The sequence below is a fragment of the Oryctolagus cuniculus genome, chromosome 15 (genome assembly GCF_051225735.1).
Source record: "Oryctolagus cuniculus isolate XC-2025 breed Fujian yellow rabbit chromosome 15, ASM5122573v1, whole genome shotgun sequence".
Lineage (NCBI taxonomy): Eukaryota > Metazoa > Chordata > Mammalia > Lagomorpha > Leporidae > Oryctolagus > Oryctolagus cuniculus.
Genome location: NC_142881.1, coordinates 67164391 through 67181089, shown reverse-complemented (window position 1 = coordinate 67181089; position 16699 = coordinate 67164391). Strand labels below are relative to the sequence as shown.

The window sequence follows — 16699 nt, the reverse complement described above, 5'->3', positions numbered from 1 at the left end:
AAAACATCACTATGTGTCCAATCATCACACTGTACTCTCTAATATGTACTGTCATATGTCATTAAAAGTAAATGTTAAAAAGCTGTCCAACAACCAAAAAAAAAAACTTGCCATGACTTGCATATGCTGGCTTCTTGATTCATTCACATTTTCTTTCTCCTCTATCGCTTAATGAAGAATTCATTCAGTAAAGGAAAACAAACAGCTAAGGCCTTCTCAGATTCAGAAACTATCCCCATCCTTTTTTTTGTTTGTTTTGTTTTTAAAGATTTACTGAGTTATTTGAAGTTATCATTTATTATTTATTATTTATTGAGTTATTACAGAGAGAGAGGGGGAGACATAGAGATCTCCCATCTGCTGGTTTTATTCCCCAAATGGACACAAGGGCTGGGGTTGGGACAGGCTGATGCCAAGAGCTTCATGTGGGTCTCCTAAGGAACTGGGCCATCTCCTGCTGCTTTTCCAGGCACATTAGTGGTGATTTGGATCAGAGTGGAGCAACCAGGACTCAACCTGGCCCCCATATGAGATGTCAGCATCATAGATGGCAGCTTTACCCAGAACAACATAGCACGGGCCCCTGACCACAGGAGGCACAGAACAGAACAAGAAACTGAGGTTCTCCAAATTTCCTCTTAATTCACACTCCAGTAACTCAGGCATCTGAATTCCTTATATGATGGCTCACAACTAATGGTGGCACTGACAGCAAAGCCACAAAGAGACCCAGAGTATTCTTTTTTCTGAATTGGAAATTAAATTCTACAAAATATGCTGTTGATATTCAGTCATGTGGTGATCTGTGTTTAGCAGAAATGCTAACTTTAGCTAGAAGTTTGGATTAGGTATTACATAATTTGCCACACTGTATCTCTACCTCCAGCCCCTCAAGTATTTCTCTGAGATGAGGGGTTCTTAGCTTTCCAATCTGAGACACTATTGGAGATAAAATTGTATACTCTTGGGATAAGGTTTAGATGCTTAAAAATCTACTCCTGACTCAAGCACTCCCCACACTTGCCTCACCCTCTTAGCTAAGCAATCATCTCTCTGTAAATATTGGACAATGTACTGGAGAGAGACAAGTCAGTACAGAGAGAAGGCTGCAGAGTCACTTACTAAACAAAATGGATTGAAAATCTGCCTGCACGACTCACTGTCTCCATGATCTTGAGCACACTGTTTGCCTCTTGACCAATACTGTCTGCTCCAAAGCTTCGGTGCAAAAATTAGATGGAAAGAAATGAAATCCCTCCCTTGCATGGAATATCACACAGTTACTACAGAAGAGGAAATTTGTCATATTTTCCCTTGCCATTATTACATAACACTGGATATGACTTCTCAAAAGGACTTTGGATTTTCCCAGTTTGTGGGCAGGATGCAAGGTTTGTTCACAAAGCACTTGAGGAGCCAGTGCTATGGTATAGTGGGTAAAGCAGCCACCTGAGATGCCAGCATCCCATATGGGCACCAGTTCCAGTTCCTGCCACAACATTTCTAATCCAGCTCCCTGTTATTACACTTTGGAAAGCAGCGGAGGATGGCCCAAGTCCTTGGACCTGTGTAGTTGTGTGGGAGACCTAGAAGAAGCTCCTGGTTTGGGATAGACCCAGCTCCGGTTTTTGCCGCCATTTGGGGAGTGAACCAGAGGATGGAAGATCTCTTTAACTCTGCCCCTGAAATAAATAACTAAGTCTTAAAATAAAAAAAGCACATGGAATTTGTCTATTATGAAAAAAACTATAGGCATTAGGGACTGATGCTGTGGTATAACAGATAAAATCCGAGCCTGCAGTGCCAGCATCCCATATGGGCACCAATTTGAGTTCCAGCTGCTCTGCTTCCAATCCAGCTCTCTGCTATGGCTGGGAAAGCAGTGGATGATGGCCCAAGTCCTTTGGCCCTGGTACTTGGGTGGGAGACCTGGCGGAAGCTCTTGGTTTCTGGCTTCAGATGGGCTCAGCTCTGACCATTGTAACCATCTGGGGAGTGAAACAGCAGATGGAAGACCTCTCTTTCTGTCTCTACCTCTCTGTGTGATTCTTTCAAATAAAATAAATCTTAAAAAAAAAACTATAGAAATAAAAAAAACTGCATGAAAATAAACTTATCTTGAATTCCTTTTTTCCATGAACCTTTTGAAGTATGCTAGCAGACTTCCATGGTTAAATTCTACAGCTTATTGTAAAGGTTCAGGAATGTAAGTGTTTTTTCACATGAGGAAGTAACTGTTATAAATGTAGTAGAGCCCAAGCAAGCTGGAGAGAGGAGATTCAAACATAAAGCTTGCTCTGTGTTTGTGAGTAGATGCTACTATATGGCATTACTGAGAATCGATCAAACAGTGGACTTGCCACTTGCACTCTTTCAGAATAGATGTTTCTATCAAAGGCTGCCAGTCCTCAAAACGATACTGGGAAATGCAGCCATCCTTCAGGAAGAATTTCATCTTAGGAATTGGTACTTCCTTATCAAGAGGTCTTGATGATTACACTAGAGGGAAACATGGAAGAGGCCTGAGGAGAAAGATGCTTAGCTTTCTAATGCCTTATAATTAGACAGAATAAAGAGAGAAATGTGGTGACACCAGGTGTCATCCTTTGTGATCTGTATCATGTCGGCTGATCATTTAGCCTCACATGCAGTGTCTGTAGAGTAGCAATAACATAATTTTATAAGAGTGAGGGACATAAACTAGCCAGTTGACAATCGATGCTCCCCACTGAGACAAACTAGAAATATTGAAAAAAAAAAAGTCTAGAACATTTTATCTGAAGGCCACAGAGGGCTATGATGGCACTGAGAACATGGAGACAGAAGACCAGCAACCCGAGGTTTGACATCCGTGCCACCTCTTCTCCTGAGATGACTACCGATTCTCAAGCTACACTTCAGAGTTAGTAGCTCAACCAAACTTCATAGCCTTACAGATCAAGGGGAACAACATGTTAGATTTAAGGTCTGCCAAGGAGAAGGGGTCCAGGCAGGCACTCCAGACTTGCAGTTGGGTCTTCAAAGAACTCCATCACAGGTAGAGAGGCAACAGGGCAAAGATATTTTACAAAGTTGGCAGCCACATACCCCATGGGTTCAATCTTTCAATGGACTGAGGTGGCTTTTCCCCACTGTCCTTGCCTCCCACGAACAAAATGCATTCTCTTTGAAATAACTCTTTCAAGCACTCCAAATTTCTCTGTAGTTTTTGCACTTGGTGCCAAGTATGAAATATCTTGTGTCATACCAAGAAATAATATCAAATGTCTAAAAATTCAAGCAACCAATCAATAAGAAATGCAGAACCATGAGACCCAGATAATGGAGTTATTAGTTACTGAATTGGACAGATTAATCGCATAAATTTTAAAGACGTTAGAAGACCAAATGGAGGAATTTAGGAAAGACCCAAAATTGTAAAACAGATTCAAATACAAATTGAAAGATGACACGTATGATATATGATAGTTAAACTAAGGATTCGACCGATATATTAAACAGAAGATTAGACACAATCAAATATACAATTAGGAAAAGAGATGATGGGACAAAGAAACATACATTAAAATTAGTAATTGAGTTACTATATGAAATGTTCAACAGTCCATATATCACCATTAAAAGAAAAGACTTCATAGTGGACCCAAAACTTACATTCTGGTTATAAGAAACACATATTAAATTTAAGAATTCAAGAACTGGAAAGCAAAGGAATGGAAGAATTATATGATACAATCAGTGACAGTGAATATATGTTTACAAATAACAAGTAAATCAGACCTTAAGGAAAGGAATAGTACTAAAAACAAAGAAGAGAAAATTTCCTAGTGACAGAAGAGTAAGCTATTGAGAAAATGTAAAAATTCTTAATTTATGTTTATCAAGTAGATTAACCTCAAAAATTAACTACAAGGAAAAAGCAATAAATATTTTTTTTTTTTTTTAAAAAGGGGCCGGCACTGTGGCGTAGCAAGGAAAACCACATCCCATATGGATGTCCCAGTTGCTCCACTTCTGATCCAGATCTCTGCTATGGCCTGGGAAATCAGTAGAAGATGGTCCCAATTCTTGGGCCCCTGCACCCACGTGGGAGACCTGGGAGAAGCTCCTGGCTCCTGGCTTTGGATCAGGCACAGCTCTGGCCATTACAGCCAATTGGGGAGTGAACCAGCAGATGCAAGACCTCTCTCTCTCTCTGTGTAACTCTAACTTTCAAGTAAAATAAACCTTTATTTTTTAAAAAAAGGGATAACCTTACAATCACATAAAATTTTACCATAACTCTTTATAAGTTAAAGAAGCAGATGTATAAAAATCAGGAATTATAAAAAGGTAAACCTTGATACTATGCCTTAAAAATAAATGAGGATACTAGGAACAATCACATGCAAATAAATTTAGTGTTTAAATCTAATTTTAGAAACCATTGAAAAACACGAATCATTTAATCAGACATGATAGAAAATAGAATAGTCCTATGTCTTAACAAAATCAAATTTGTAACTAAAAGACTTCCCACAGAGAAAATTTAAGGCCAAGACAGTTTAACCATGGATTTTTCTAAATATTTAAGAAAAAAAGAACCAATCTTAAATAAGATCTTAAAAATATAAAAAAGAAACCTTTCCCAACTTCTTTTATCAGGCATGTAAAATCTAATATTGGACATTTGACAATAGCAGTACTATAAAGAAAAGTTCTGGCATGCAATAAACAAAATGCTACAATTCAAACCTGTGTTTACTTATATATTGACATATTTGTAATACCATAACACAATCAAGTTGGATAAACTCCAGGAATTCAAGCTGCTTAATTCTTAAAAAAAATTAGGAGAAAATATTTGTAAAATATTTAGCAGATAAAGACTGTTATCAAAAATACACACAAAACACTTAAAACTCAACAAAAATGTTAATGAATAGCCTACTTTTAAAAATGGGAAAATGACCAAAGCAGACTCCTTACCAAAGCATGCAGACAGATGGTAAGTATGTATGCAAAAGATGTTCAAGATACCATGCCATCGAGGAAAAGCATATTCAAACCACGAGATACCGCTACACACCATAAAAACAGTCAAAATCCCTAACACTGACAACAGCAAATGCTACTGAGGATGAAGAGCAAGGGGGCTCTCAGTGCTGTTGGGAATGAACCACTTTGGAAGACTATCTGGGAGCTTCTCAGAAAACAAACAAAAAAAATACTGTATTATCCAATAAATAAGCTCCTTGGTATTTACACAAATGAATCAAAAGCTTATGTATACACAAACATCTGCACATAGATGTTTATAGTAGCTTTATTCATAATTGCCAAAGCTTGAAACAAGCGAGATGCCTTTCACTAGGTGAATGAATAAACACACTGTGCTACATTCATATAGTGAATACTATTTAGCACTAAAAGGAGACGAGCTAACAATCCATGAAAAGATACAGAGGAAACTTATATGCGTCTACTACTGTGTGAAAGAAACCAATCTGAAAAATCGTATGTACTACATGGTTCCAGGTATATGAGATTCTAGAGAAGGCAAAATCATGCAGACAATAAGAAGATCGGTGGGTAGGCTGGGTGTCTAGTCAAGAGGCTACCACACTGTCTGTGACTCTGATACCAGAGCGTCTAGATCAAATACAGGCCACTCTGCTTCCAGACTCCCTTCCTGCTAATGCACACCCTGGGAGGCAGCAGTGAGTGATGGCTCCTTTCTGGCAGGGAGACTCAGATTGAGTTCCAGGCTCTTGCCTTAGCCTGGCCCAATCCTGGAGGCTGTGGACAGATCTCTGTCTCCCCTTCACATATAAATCTGTTTAAAAAATAAAAGAAACAATAAAATGAAATGACATTCACAAAAAGAGATTAGAGTTGTTCAGGGTTTGGGGGAGAGTGGAATGAACAGTTTCAGGGCAATGCAAACTGTTCTGGGTAACACTATAATGGTGGGTACCTGTATTCATACATCTGCCAAAACCCACAGAACACCAGCGAAGAGTGAACTGTAAGCTATGGACTTTGGGAGATAATGAGGTATCAACGTGGGATCAACAATCATAAGAAATGTGCTACTTTTGTGCAGGACACTGGTAATGTGGGAGGCTCTGCCTGAGTGGAGACAGGAGGTACAGGAATTCCCAACACTTTCTGTTCACTTTTGCTGTGAAACTAAAACTTTCCTCCAAAATAATGTCTTAAAAAAAATCCTAATTCACTACATTAATAAGGGAATTGAAAAGCAAATGGTCAACTAAAAAGCCATGAATAATATTTTCTATTTGACAAAATATAAAACTCATTTAGGTTGAAGTCTTAACAAAGTAAGAATAAAATACAACTTCCATAATTTAAAAGAGCAGTAATAAAAATATAGTAATCAATGAAATGATTATAACTTTTAAGACCAAATCTATCCAATATTACACTGGAGGACCTAGCCAAAGCTATAAGGTAAGAAAAGAAATCAAGTATAAAAGTATTAAAAGGAAAGAAAAAGGAATTATTTATAGAAGATGAGATTTTGTATAAAGAAAATAAATTTTAAAGACTTCACAAACTCTTGGAATGAATATGTAAAGTAAGCAAAGTTCTGGCTTAATGACCAACACACATAAATTATTTCTATCTTATAAGCACCAAAAGATAAGTAAATTATAACAGCATTTTAAAAAATCACATAACTAAGAATAAGTCTAATAAAATATATGTAACACTTCTACATACACACACACATTTTAAAATATTATTTGAGTAAAGTTTAGTCTTAAATAAAAGAAGAGATTTCCATCATCATGAACTGGAAGACATTATATTGCAAGTATGCCAACTCTCCAAAACTTGGTTTTTACATTCAAAGTAACATCAGTTAAATTCCCTAAATTATGTTCATTTTTGTTGGTATTAAAACAGATTAGGTAGTTTTAATATTTGTATAGAATTTAAAGAATATTTAATATAATACTGATAGACAAGCAGGTATTAGGCCTTATTATAAAGCTGTAGTCATTGAAAGATTGTGGCACTGACCCGGAAAACCTAAGTATACAAATGGAACATAATAAAGAGTCCAGGACAAATTCACAAATATATAAAGAAGAGATTTACTACAAAAGCAATGCATAATGGAGGGTCTTTCCAGAAATCTTCAAATAAAAATAATTCTTTGGAGTGGGCATTTGGCCTAGTGATCAAGATGCTGGCTGGAACACCTGTGTACAAATTGTATCTATTTCCACATAACACCAAAAACTAAATACATCAAGTTATGATATTTTTAAAAAAATCATATAAATAAGAAGGAATAGTGCCACGTAAGAAGGATAGGATATGAGAGAGTTTTTAGGGCATATCAGTAATATTTTTTCTTTGAGTTCCCAGATTCCAGCTTCTGCCCTAGAAAGAGGTCACTGTGGCATTTGGGGAGGCAAACAGCAGATAGGAATATTGTCCCTCTAATTCAATACTTAATTAATTAAATCTTAATCCCATACCTCACACCATACGTGAAAATAAATCATATGTTATAAAACACACTATACTACAATATACGTTCTGAACACACTATACTGCAATAGAAGACTTTATGACCTTGAAATACTAATCATAAAGAGAAAGACTGATCCATTGGATGTCATCATTATTGAATACTATATAATGTTGAACAAAAAACAAAAAGAAAACAAAATAATGTACACAATAAGCTACTTACATAAAATCTGAAAGCAAGCAAAGAGGCCAGTGCTGTGGCCTAGTAGGTTTAGCCTCTGCCTGTGGTGCCAGCATCCCATATGGGTGCCAGTTCAAGTCCCAGCAGCTCCACTTCCAACCCAGCTCCTTGCTGATGCCCTGGGAAAGCACTGGAAGATGGCCCAAGAGCTTGGGCCCCTGCAAAAACATGGGAGACCAGGAAGAAGCTCCTATCTCTGGGTTTTGAACTGGCCCAGCTCCAGCCACTGTGGCCATTTCAGAAGTGAACCAACCGAACCTGTCTCTCCATCTATCTGTGACACTGCCTCTCAAAGAAAAATAATAAATCTTTGAAAAAATTAATTAGAAAATTATCAAAAAAAGAAAAAAACAAAACTGATTCATGGCATTAGAAGTCTATGTGTTTACTACCTTTTGGTATGAAGAACGAACAGTGGGGATGGGGTATGAGGGACTTTTCAGGGTGTACCAATAATTTTCTATTATTTTGTCTGGATACTGGCAGCTTGTGATAAGTCATAAAGCTGAATACTATAATGTGTGCATTTTCTGTGGCTACGAAGCATGGAGCACTGTATTGAGAACTATCCCCATTTCACTGGAATAAAGAACACCTATGGCCGGCGCCACGACTTACTAGGCTAATCCTCCGCCTATGGCGCTGGCACCCTGGGTTCTAGTCCCAGTTGGGGTGCCGGATTCTGTCTCAGTTGCCCCCTCTTCCAGGCCAGCTCTCTGCTGTGGCTCAGGAAGGCAGTGGAGGATGGCCCAAGTGCTTGGGCCCTGCACCCCGCATGGGAGACCAGGAGGAAGCAACTGGCTCCTGGCTTCGGATTGGTGCAGCGTGCCCGCCTTAGCGGCCATTTTGGGGGGTGAACCAACAGAAGGAAGACCTTTCTCTCTCTCTCTCCCACTGTTTAACTCCGCCTGGCAAAAAAAAAAAAAAAAAAAAAAAGAACACCTATAAGACATGACAACAAAACAGATACAAATGAGAGAACTCACCATTTTGCCTTTGGCTCATCACAAAAAATGAGCTGGAAAGGAATCAGCTTAAAAATATATAACCAGCAGGTGTGATCCAGGCCATGATTAAAATAGAGGGGGCTACCAAATTATATCCACAAAGAACAAACTGTTGATAGGTTTTTTAATGTTACAGACAACACTTCGCCAGAGAAAAATATGTTACCCAAAGTAGCCAGCAGAAGGGATTCAGTAAGTAGAATACACATAACAGGATTATCTAGTTCATTAGTGAGAGAGACACTATGGCCTAGGACATGCACTGTGCTTCCTCCATCACACACAGTGCAGACTCAACACATTGTAATGGTGAAAAGACAGCAACGCAAGAATGGTTAGCGCACGCACACACACACGTAAACACAGACACCCCCATACAAGCATATGCTTATATCCTCCATCAATCTCTAATTACAAGCCACTGGAGTGCACATCTGAGTACTGGCTAGAGTAGAATAAAGAGACAGGTGTGTAGTTACTCCCACAAAGGCAGAGGTATGATGATTCGACTTCCATCTCAGAGACTGGTAAACTCTGTCTCATGGGTTTGCTAAGTAGACCCTTGAAGTCGCCTGTCACAATTGTCTAAACATGGTGGTCAGGCTTTTTAACAGTTTTATTTCATTTATTCTCCTTTTATTTGAAAAGCAGAGACAGAGACAGAAAGACAGATGGAGAGAGATCTGTTCACAGGTTCACTCCATAAAGCCCCCAGTAGCCAGGCCTAGAACTCTGGATCTCCCATAGGGGTGGCAGAGACTTAAACACTTGAGCCATCACCTGCTGTCCTACAAGGTGTAGTGTATACTAGCAGGAAGCTGGTTGAAGACAAGGAACTGGGACTCAATCCAGGTACTCTACCGACATTGGATGTAGATGGCACAAGTGGTATCTTAGCTGCCGAATCAAGTGCCCGTCCTGTGGTTTTTGCTTTGTGCTGTTTTTATCTTCAGCGAAGGGTTGTGCAGTTGTGGAGTTCCGCCACATTTAAGGTTCTATTCTTTGGTCACACCATCATTTGAATGGACAAAGGTGGTTAGCACGCTTTTCACTAAACCTCAGTATCTGTCTGACCTGGTTCGAAGTACCTGCTCTACTATGCGTGTCTGCTGACACCAAGTGTACACTTGATCTTACCATGTCTTTAGCAAGAATAAATACAAGTGATGCAGAAAACAGACACCTTACAAAGGCCCCAGTGCCTGCCTCACCAAGTACGCGTGAGCTGATCAGAAGCCCACTACTAACATTTCCCCTTCCACAAAGCCAGGCTATCGTGGGGGCTGCAGCTGAATTTAGGATTCCTCAAGGAGCAGCCAATAGAACAAGACATGGAGTCAGCCCTCATGAAGCCTGTGTCAGCGCATCTCCTGCACGCAGGAACATGTGGCGTGCTGAGCTGTGATGTGCAATAAAGGAAAGGCGGGCTGACAAAGTGTGGGAAGCATATGGCCCGGATGGGGCCCGGAGCTGTGTCAGGAATGCACGCACATATGGTGATGATAATGCATATGGGATATTATCCTTAATCTCTTTCTCTGAAAAAATTTGTACACACCCCAGCCAAAGATTAGAGAATGTTAATAGGGAAACTAGTAGTAGACATCGTCTAATCCAACCCCCTCCCATTTTATAGAAGAAACTGAAGTCCAGAATGTATTGGAAAGAACATATTCCAGGTCACGCACACCAATCCAGGAGCTAGAAACTAGGACTGCGTATTCCCAAACTAGAGCTCTCTCTTTCAAATCAACCTACTTCTCAAACAATGACAGTACCCAGCTTAATTTCTCTTTCCCCTAAATGTAGCCAGAACTCCTCTGGGCAGAAATCCCCTGTGGCAGATCTTCAATATGGCATGAGAAAAACGACTCTGACTCCGGACTATCTTTACATCAACCTTGACCCTAACACTCTAGTGGAACCTTGAGCAGCCTAGAAAGGACCAGCAATCGGCCAGCCTTGGGATACCAGAAGGGCCCCAGATCAAAGTCTTGATCCTTCCAGTACAGAAACAAGGTTACCACCACAAAGGCAGAGACACATGGAGCCATTAGCACCTCCCCTCTGACAGAATTTCAGACCAGCAGGGCCTGGAGTCAGGTTTAGAGAGGTAGTGGATTCCATACATCTTGACAGAGCAAGGTCTTACAAAGTCTCATTCTTTTCCACCCACTCTGTGGCCTAACTGCAGATGTCTGCCTCTGCTTCACTGCTGTGACATCTCCAAAACCATTCTGCTGAGCAAATGCATCCCCTGCTGTTCATCCAGGCTGGCGACCTGGGAGTGACCTTCAAAGCTCTCTCTGGCATGTACGGCAGGTGAACCCAACTGCAGATGACAAGGGGCCCAGTGATGGGGAATCAGCTGATCCAAGGCTCTTCCAGTTTTCTCAGGGCCACCTATCTTAGGCAAAAAGGAATCGACTTCCTTCATTTCTTCTGTTGCTCAAGTCCTTCGAGGTCCCTTGCAAGGTCTTCTCATCATAGCCTTCCACAAGAACTCCAGTCATCAACAGTCTCTGACCCATAAATCTCTCTCTTAATTGTATTGCACTAAGAACGTTTGAAGTAAGCTGGATTCCTTCACTGTCACAGAATTGCTCAAGTTGTCAGGTCTTCTCCAAGTTTACAGATGCTTCAGAATCCTGGGCAAGCATCATGCCTTCTGGGAAGCTTTCTCTACCACCACAACCAGGGATTTCACAGCTTCACAGGCTTCCCGAGCTCCGAGTCCACCCTTGTATGGAATAGGACTCTACACTGTACTGCACCACACCATTCATCTCCAATACACTACACAGATTTACCTCTGCCCTTTATGTTGTAGCCCAAGCTAGCACTTGGTAGGATTTCTGTAAATATTTGATGGAGGAAAGGACATAAAGGAGACAAGGAAGGAAACTCACAGGGTGGGGGGTTGGGATGTCAAGCAGGGTAGGAGGAAGGATGAGACCTGGCTGCTCCTCTTCCGATCCAGCTCTCGCTGTGGCCTAGGAAAGCAGTAGAAGGTGGCCCAAGTCCTTGGGCCCCTGCACCGGTGTGGGAGACCCAGAGGAAGCTCGTGTCTCCTGGCTTCGGATCAATGCAGTTCCAGCCATTGTGGCCAATTGGTGAGTGAACCAGCAGATGTGTAACTCTGACTTTCAAATAAATAAATAAATCTTTAAAAAAAAATGATGAGAGTTCCTTGCAAGATTATACCATATTTAACTTGTGGTTTCTTATTTGGGTTTTTTGCTTGTTTGTTTTTCAACCATGAAGTCAGAGGTAATGTTCTTCTAGTTGACCGTAATCAAAATCTCAGCCAACTTTTAAAGGCATGTCTAAGTTCATATGGCTAAAAAGCACAGATCAGACCAAGGCCTCCAGGGAAAGCCAATGGTTCCAAGCTTCAACTTGGATCATTCTCCCTTGTAGTGAAGTCCTATTCTGCTTCTTCCCAGCCACGTGGCCTCAAAATAATTGTCTTCAGTGTTTCAAGTCCTTGTTTGTAAATTTGAACTAACAATATGTCAACCTCATAGGGTATTATCATCATTAAGTGAAGTCACCCACTTACATTTAATCTAAAGTGCTGAGAAACTCTTTTCAATGAAGGTGCTCAAAAAATACTATAGCTAATATTCACTCATCGGTTCAGCATAATCAGTGACACTTCCCAAAGACCCAGGGGAAAAAAAAAGTTCATCCTAGTGCAAACATTTTTGGAATCCATGCACAGTTTTCTCCATAATATACATTTTTCATGGACTTTTTGGAAAAATCCTTTGTATTTATTGAGCTAATATTTTGTGCTGGGCTCAAGTTCAGATACTGCACTATAGAACAGCAATGCAGGCAGGCGTCCCTGCCCCTGAAAAATTCACCTTCTAGTCAAAGAGGACACATGGTAAGTTAAAATCAACTGGGTTTTGAGAACCAGATGGTGCTGCAGGTCTGGAGCTCATGGGAAAGCCAGAGCTGGAAAGATAAAAGTGAAGGCATCTGAATAGCAGATAGTTAAAGATCTGAAAGGGGAAGAGAATGTTGAAAACAAAGAAGGGCTCAAAGACAGGTCTTGACAAAGTGCCACATATATGGGATGTGGAGAGAAGAAAGGGGGAGCAGACTGAGAAGGAGGAGAAATACGGAGAGAATGGCACAAAACCTAGGGGATTGAAGGGGTCAAGGAATCATCCGGATTCATCCACAAAAAATGGATAAGGGACCAGCACTGTGGTGTTGTGGGTGGAGCCACCATTTGTGACACCAGCACTTGCTGCTGGATCAAATCCCAGCTGCTCCACTTCTCATCAGCCTACTACTCGTGCACCTGGGAAAACACCCCAAAATGACCCAAGTACGTGGGTCCCTGCCACCCGTCTGGGAGACCTAGATGGAACCTGAGACTCCTAGTTACAGCCAAGTCCAACCCTGACTGCTGCAGTCCTTTGGGAAGTGAATCAGTGGATAGGTCTCTCCCTCTCCCTCTTCTGCTGTCACTCTGCCTTTCAAACAAGTAAATAAATCTCTGCTTAAAAAAATCAGCAAGGCAAAGATTGTCAAGAGGACATCAGATTGCCCACCAAGTGGAACAAGCCTATTTCAGAGATGAAGAAGGAAGCCAGGGCATAAGAAGTGCAGATGTGGTGGAGAGGGGCAGAGAATATAAGGGAGAAGGAAGAAAGGGGAGTCTAAATTCCTCTTTTAACATCTGAAAGCAAAATAGAGAAGACAGCATGAGATGGAGATAGGAACAGACAGTCAGAAAGGAGCAAGACTGTGGGAATGAGGGTTTCTGGGTCAGGAGATGGAAGAGTGTCATAGACATGTGGGAATCATAGAAGAATCGAAACCACGCACAGAAGACGCTGCAGGTTCAGGGTCGAACAGGCTAAGGACACAGTCAACCCTTATTCACAGCCCCTCATCCTTTCCACAACAGCTCTCCCACTGTTTAGTAACCAAAGTCAGGACGTTCAGGTCTACATTCACAGTCGTAGACAACCTTGTGCAGGAAGAACAGAGTCCTCCAAGAAAAGCAGATGTATTCTTTTGAGTTTGTGTCCACCCTACCGACCACAAAATGCTGTGTACAGATGGTATACCACATTCAAACTGTATGTGCTAAAAATCCCTGGACATGCAGGCTTAATGGAAAACCCCCCAACCGTGAGTCAGAAAGACAAACAAGCTGTGAGCGTTCTCCCCCTGAACTCTTCCCTTAGGAGAGTCCATCACCCTTCCCAAGCACTTGGAGAAGGTCGAGTCCTTTCTCCTTACCTATAACCCCATGAAAAGATACTATGACAATCCAAGATCTGCCCCAGGCCAAGGATTACACAATTGGGGGAGAAAACCAGAAGCTACATGACCACAGCACCTTTTTTTAGCCATTTCTCCAAAATAAAACAAGATTTCATTTATTGGTCTCAGGCCCTCCCGCTGGACTTCATAATTCCAGGCCTCCAGCTGGAAAAGTCAAACAGAATTTGGGAAATGTTCAAAATTTCAAGAGAACTCAAAGGCTAATTTGGTCTCATCAAAACCAAACTACACCATTGGCAATCAGAGGCCGGCAACTTGTAAACGCACCAGGGGATGTTCCAATGGCACTTGAAGATTTTGCAAACATTCTCCATTCCCGTAGTGGATTTCTCACCAAACGGAGGCCAGAGCCCCATCTGCTTTCCATCACTGTCCCTGCCTGTGCTCTTCAGAGGAGCTCGGCCCCGGTTCCTTTGTCATGCCTCCAAAGTGGCCCGCCCCACAGAGCTCAGGGAGAGTGTCCCAGCACGGGGCTGAGGTCCAGAGACTGTGCTCCCTGACGGGGGCATGGTTCTGTTCTGTACTTCTATTTTACTCCTCTCTACCTTTATTTTCTACTCCTGGAAAATCGCCATCAGCAACACAACACATGTGCTTTATGACCCCATAATGGGCAACACTATGCCATCAACAGAATTTTGGCCAAAAAAGTGAAGTCTTATAACTTGAACCACTTTAAAAGTAGTGAAATATTTTCAAGAAGTAGAACAGGAATGTTCCTTCAGGGAAATGACGTAGTTGACCTTAGGCAAGTCCGCTCGACCCAGGGAGTCCATGGAAACCTAGCTTTATAATGTGTGTAATCATTTTAATTACTTTTTTTTTAAATCACTTACACAGACCTGCCTGGCACTGAGCTCACCACGGCAGCTGAGACTCCAGTAAATGGAGCAGCTTTGTGAAGCACACATCTGGATGGAATCTAGTCCGCAACACGCTGATGACCATGGATGGCCATCCTCAAGCAGGGGCCTACACCTGTTACCACCATGAGCTACTAAAGTGACGTGGCAGGCGGGCAAGTGATCCTGTCATGCTGTAATCCCCAAATCAGTCAGTGTTTAACTTTTTATCTTTCCTAATGAAATAATACTCAATACAGCAAGGTATCTATGCCTGAAAATTTCATCCCAAGGTTACAATGAGTGTGAAAAACAGAAAGCCAAATAGGTGACCAACAGTGCAGATCTGATCTTTGAGCTCTTCCAGGTTAATTGTGGGGAGCAACTGGGAGCAACTCGGACTAGACTAAGTTACTGGAATTAAGACTTATTCTATGCATCTGCTCTCCCACAATATGGCGCTGGGAGAGGAGGAAACAGCTTCTACACAGCTGCCTCCAGTTCAACCAATAAACAGCAGGACCTGCTCCTGATTGGAGGAGAGCAGCGTACTCGGCGTGTGGGTTGCAGAGTTGGAATTGGTGGAAAAGGACTATAAAGGAGGAGAGAGACAACATGCACCAGGAACATCTATCTGAAGGAACACCTGTGCAGCCCCTGAGAGAGCCGGCCGGCGGTGTGCTGCTCCCCCGCGGAAGTGGGGAAAGTGGCAGGGGGAACTGCCCTTCCACGGAGGTGGAAGGGTCGGTAGCCAACCTGGGAGGAGCCAGCAGCAAACCCGGGGAGGGCCGAGCAGACGAAAGAACAGCGCAGGGTCCTGTGTCGTTCCTCCACGAAGAGGGGGAGCGACATAATGGTGCCGTGACTCAGATATGAAGCCTAGGCAGGGTCTAGTGTCGCTCCTCCACGAAGAAGGGGAGCGACAGTTAATACTCCTTGGTGAATTCTCCCAGCCTCTGTGACACAGTCCCCAGTCTTTAAGTTGACCAAGTTCTTCATGACCATGCCCCACCTCACTTCTGCTGTCAGGTAGTGTTCGCTCACCACCTCTTGATTCTTCTCTCTGTCCCTTTTATCTGTTTCCAAAACAAACTGGCCAAACTCAAGTTGACTCCTTCACTACACCGTCTTGGTCCTTTGACCCATCATACATGCTAATCCTCCTAACTCAAACTCTCCTGCATTTCTCTCCACTTCTGATAGGTTTGTCAGGGCTCAGCTTCAATCTCTGCTCTTCCAGGAACCCTCCTCTATCCTTGCCTGAAACTGAATTCTATGTACCTTCAAATACGCCCATAACTCTGCATGTCCACTGTAAGGTTCTCAACCTACTGAGACACTAGTGTCAATTCTTTCTGTGGACTCTGTCCCCAGTGACAGCAGAGGTCCATTGTAGAAAATAGTGAGTATTTAATCAATGTTCATTTTAGTGTGGCTTTTACCTCATGGGAAACGCTAAAGTTGAATACGCACTTGGTATTAAGATTTAAATAACTAGAATATAGTCTATAAAAGTGAAAGTCAAGGAATTTGCATAAAACACTTTTATTATTGTTTACTGAAACAAAACAAAAAAGCCTGTTTTCAGCATGATCACAAATACATGCTAAAACGCATACACTAAAAAGAAGATAGTGGAGGGCTGGCACTATGGTACAGTAGGTTAATCCTCCTCCTGCAGTGCTGGAATCCCATATGAGTGCCAGTTCTAGTCCTGGCTGCTCCTCTTCCAATCCAGCTCTCTGCTTATGACCTGGGAAAGCAGTGGAAGAAGGCCCAAGCACTTGGGCCCCTGTACCCATGTGAGAGAC

At 41.9% G+C, this 16699-nt stretch overlaps 1 protein-coding gene across 17 annotated transcripts in view; it reads right to left on the bottom strand.

Moving 5' to 3' along the window:
• LRMDA (leucine rich melanocyte differentiation associated) overlaps window positions 1-16699 on the bottom strand; it is a 1125029-nt gene that overhangs the window by 117602 nt on the left and 990728 nt on the right. The window contains exon 5 of one of the 17 annotated variants that reach the window (XM_089313522.1): window positions 5340-5815. The exons of 15 other annotated variants lie outside the window; for them this stretch is intronic. In XM_089313522.1, the coding sequence (XP_089169648.1) occupies window positions 5637-5815 (179 nt within the window). In that variant the 3' untranslated portion in view covers window positions 5340-5636. Of the gene's footprint in view, window positions 1-5339; window positions 5816-16699 lie in introns of those variants that run through there. One more of the 17 variants, XR_016220986.1, reaches the window with a different exon arrangement.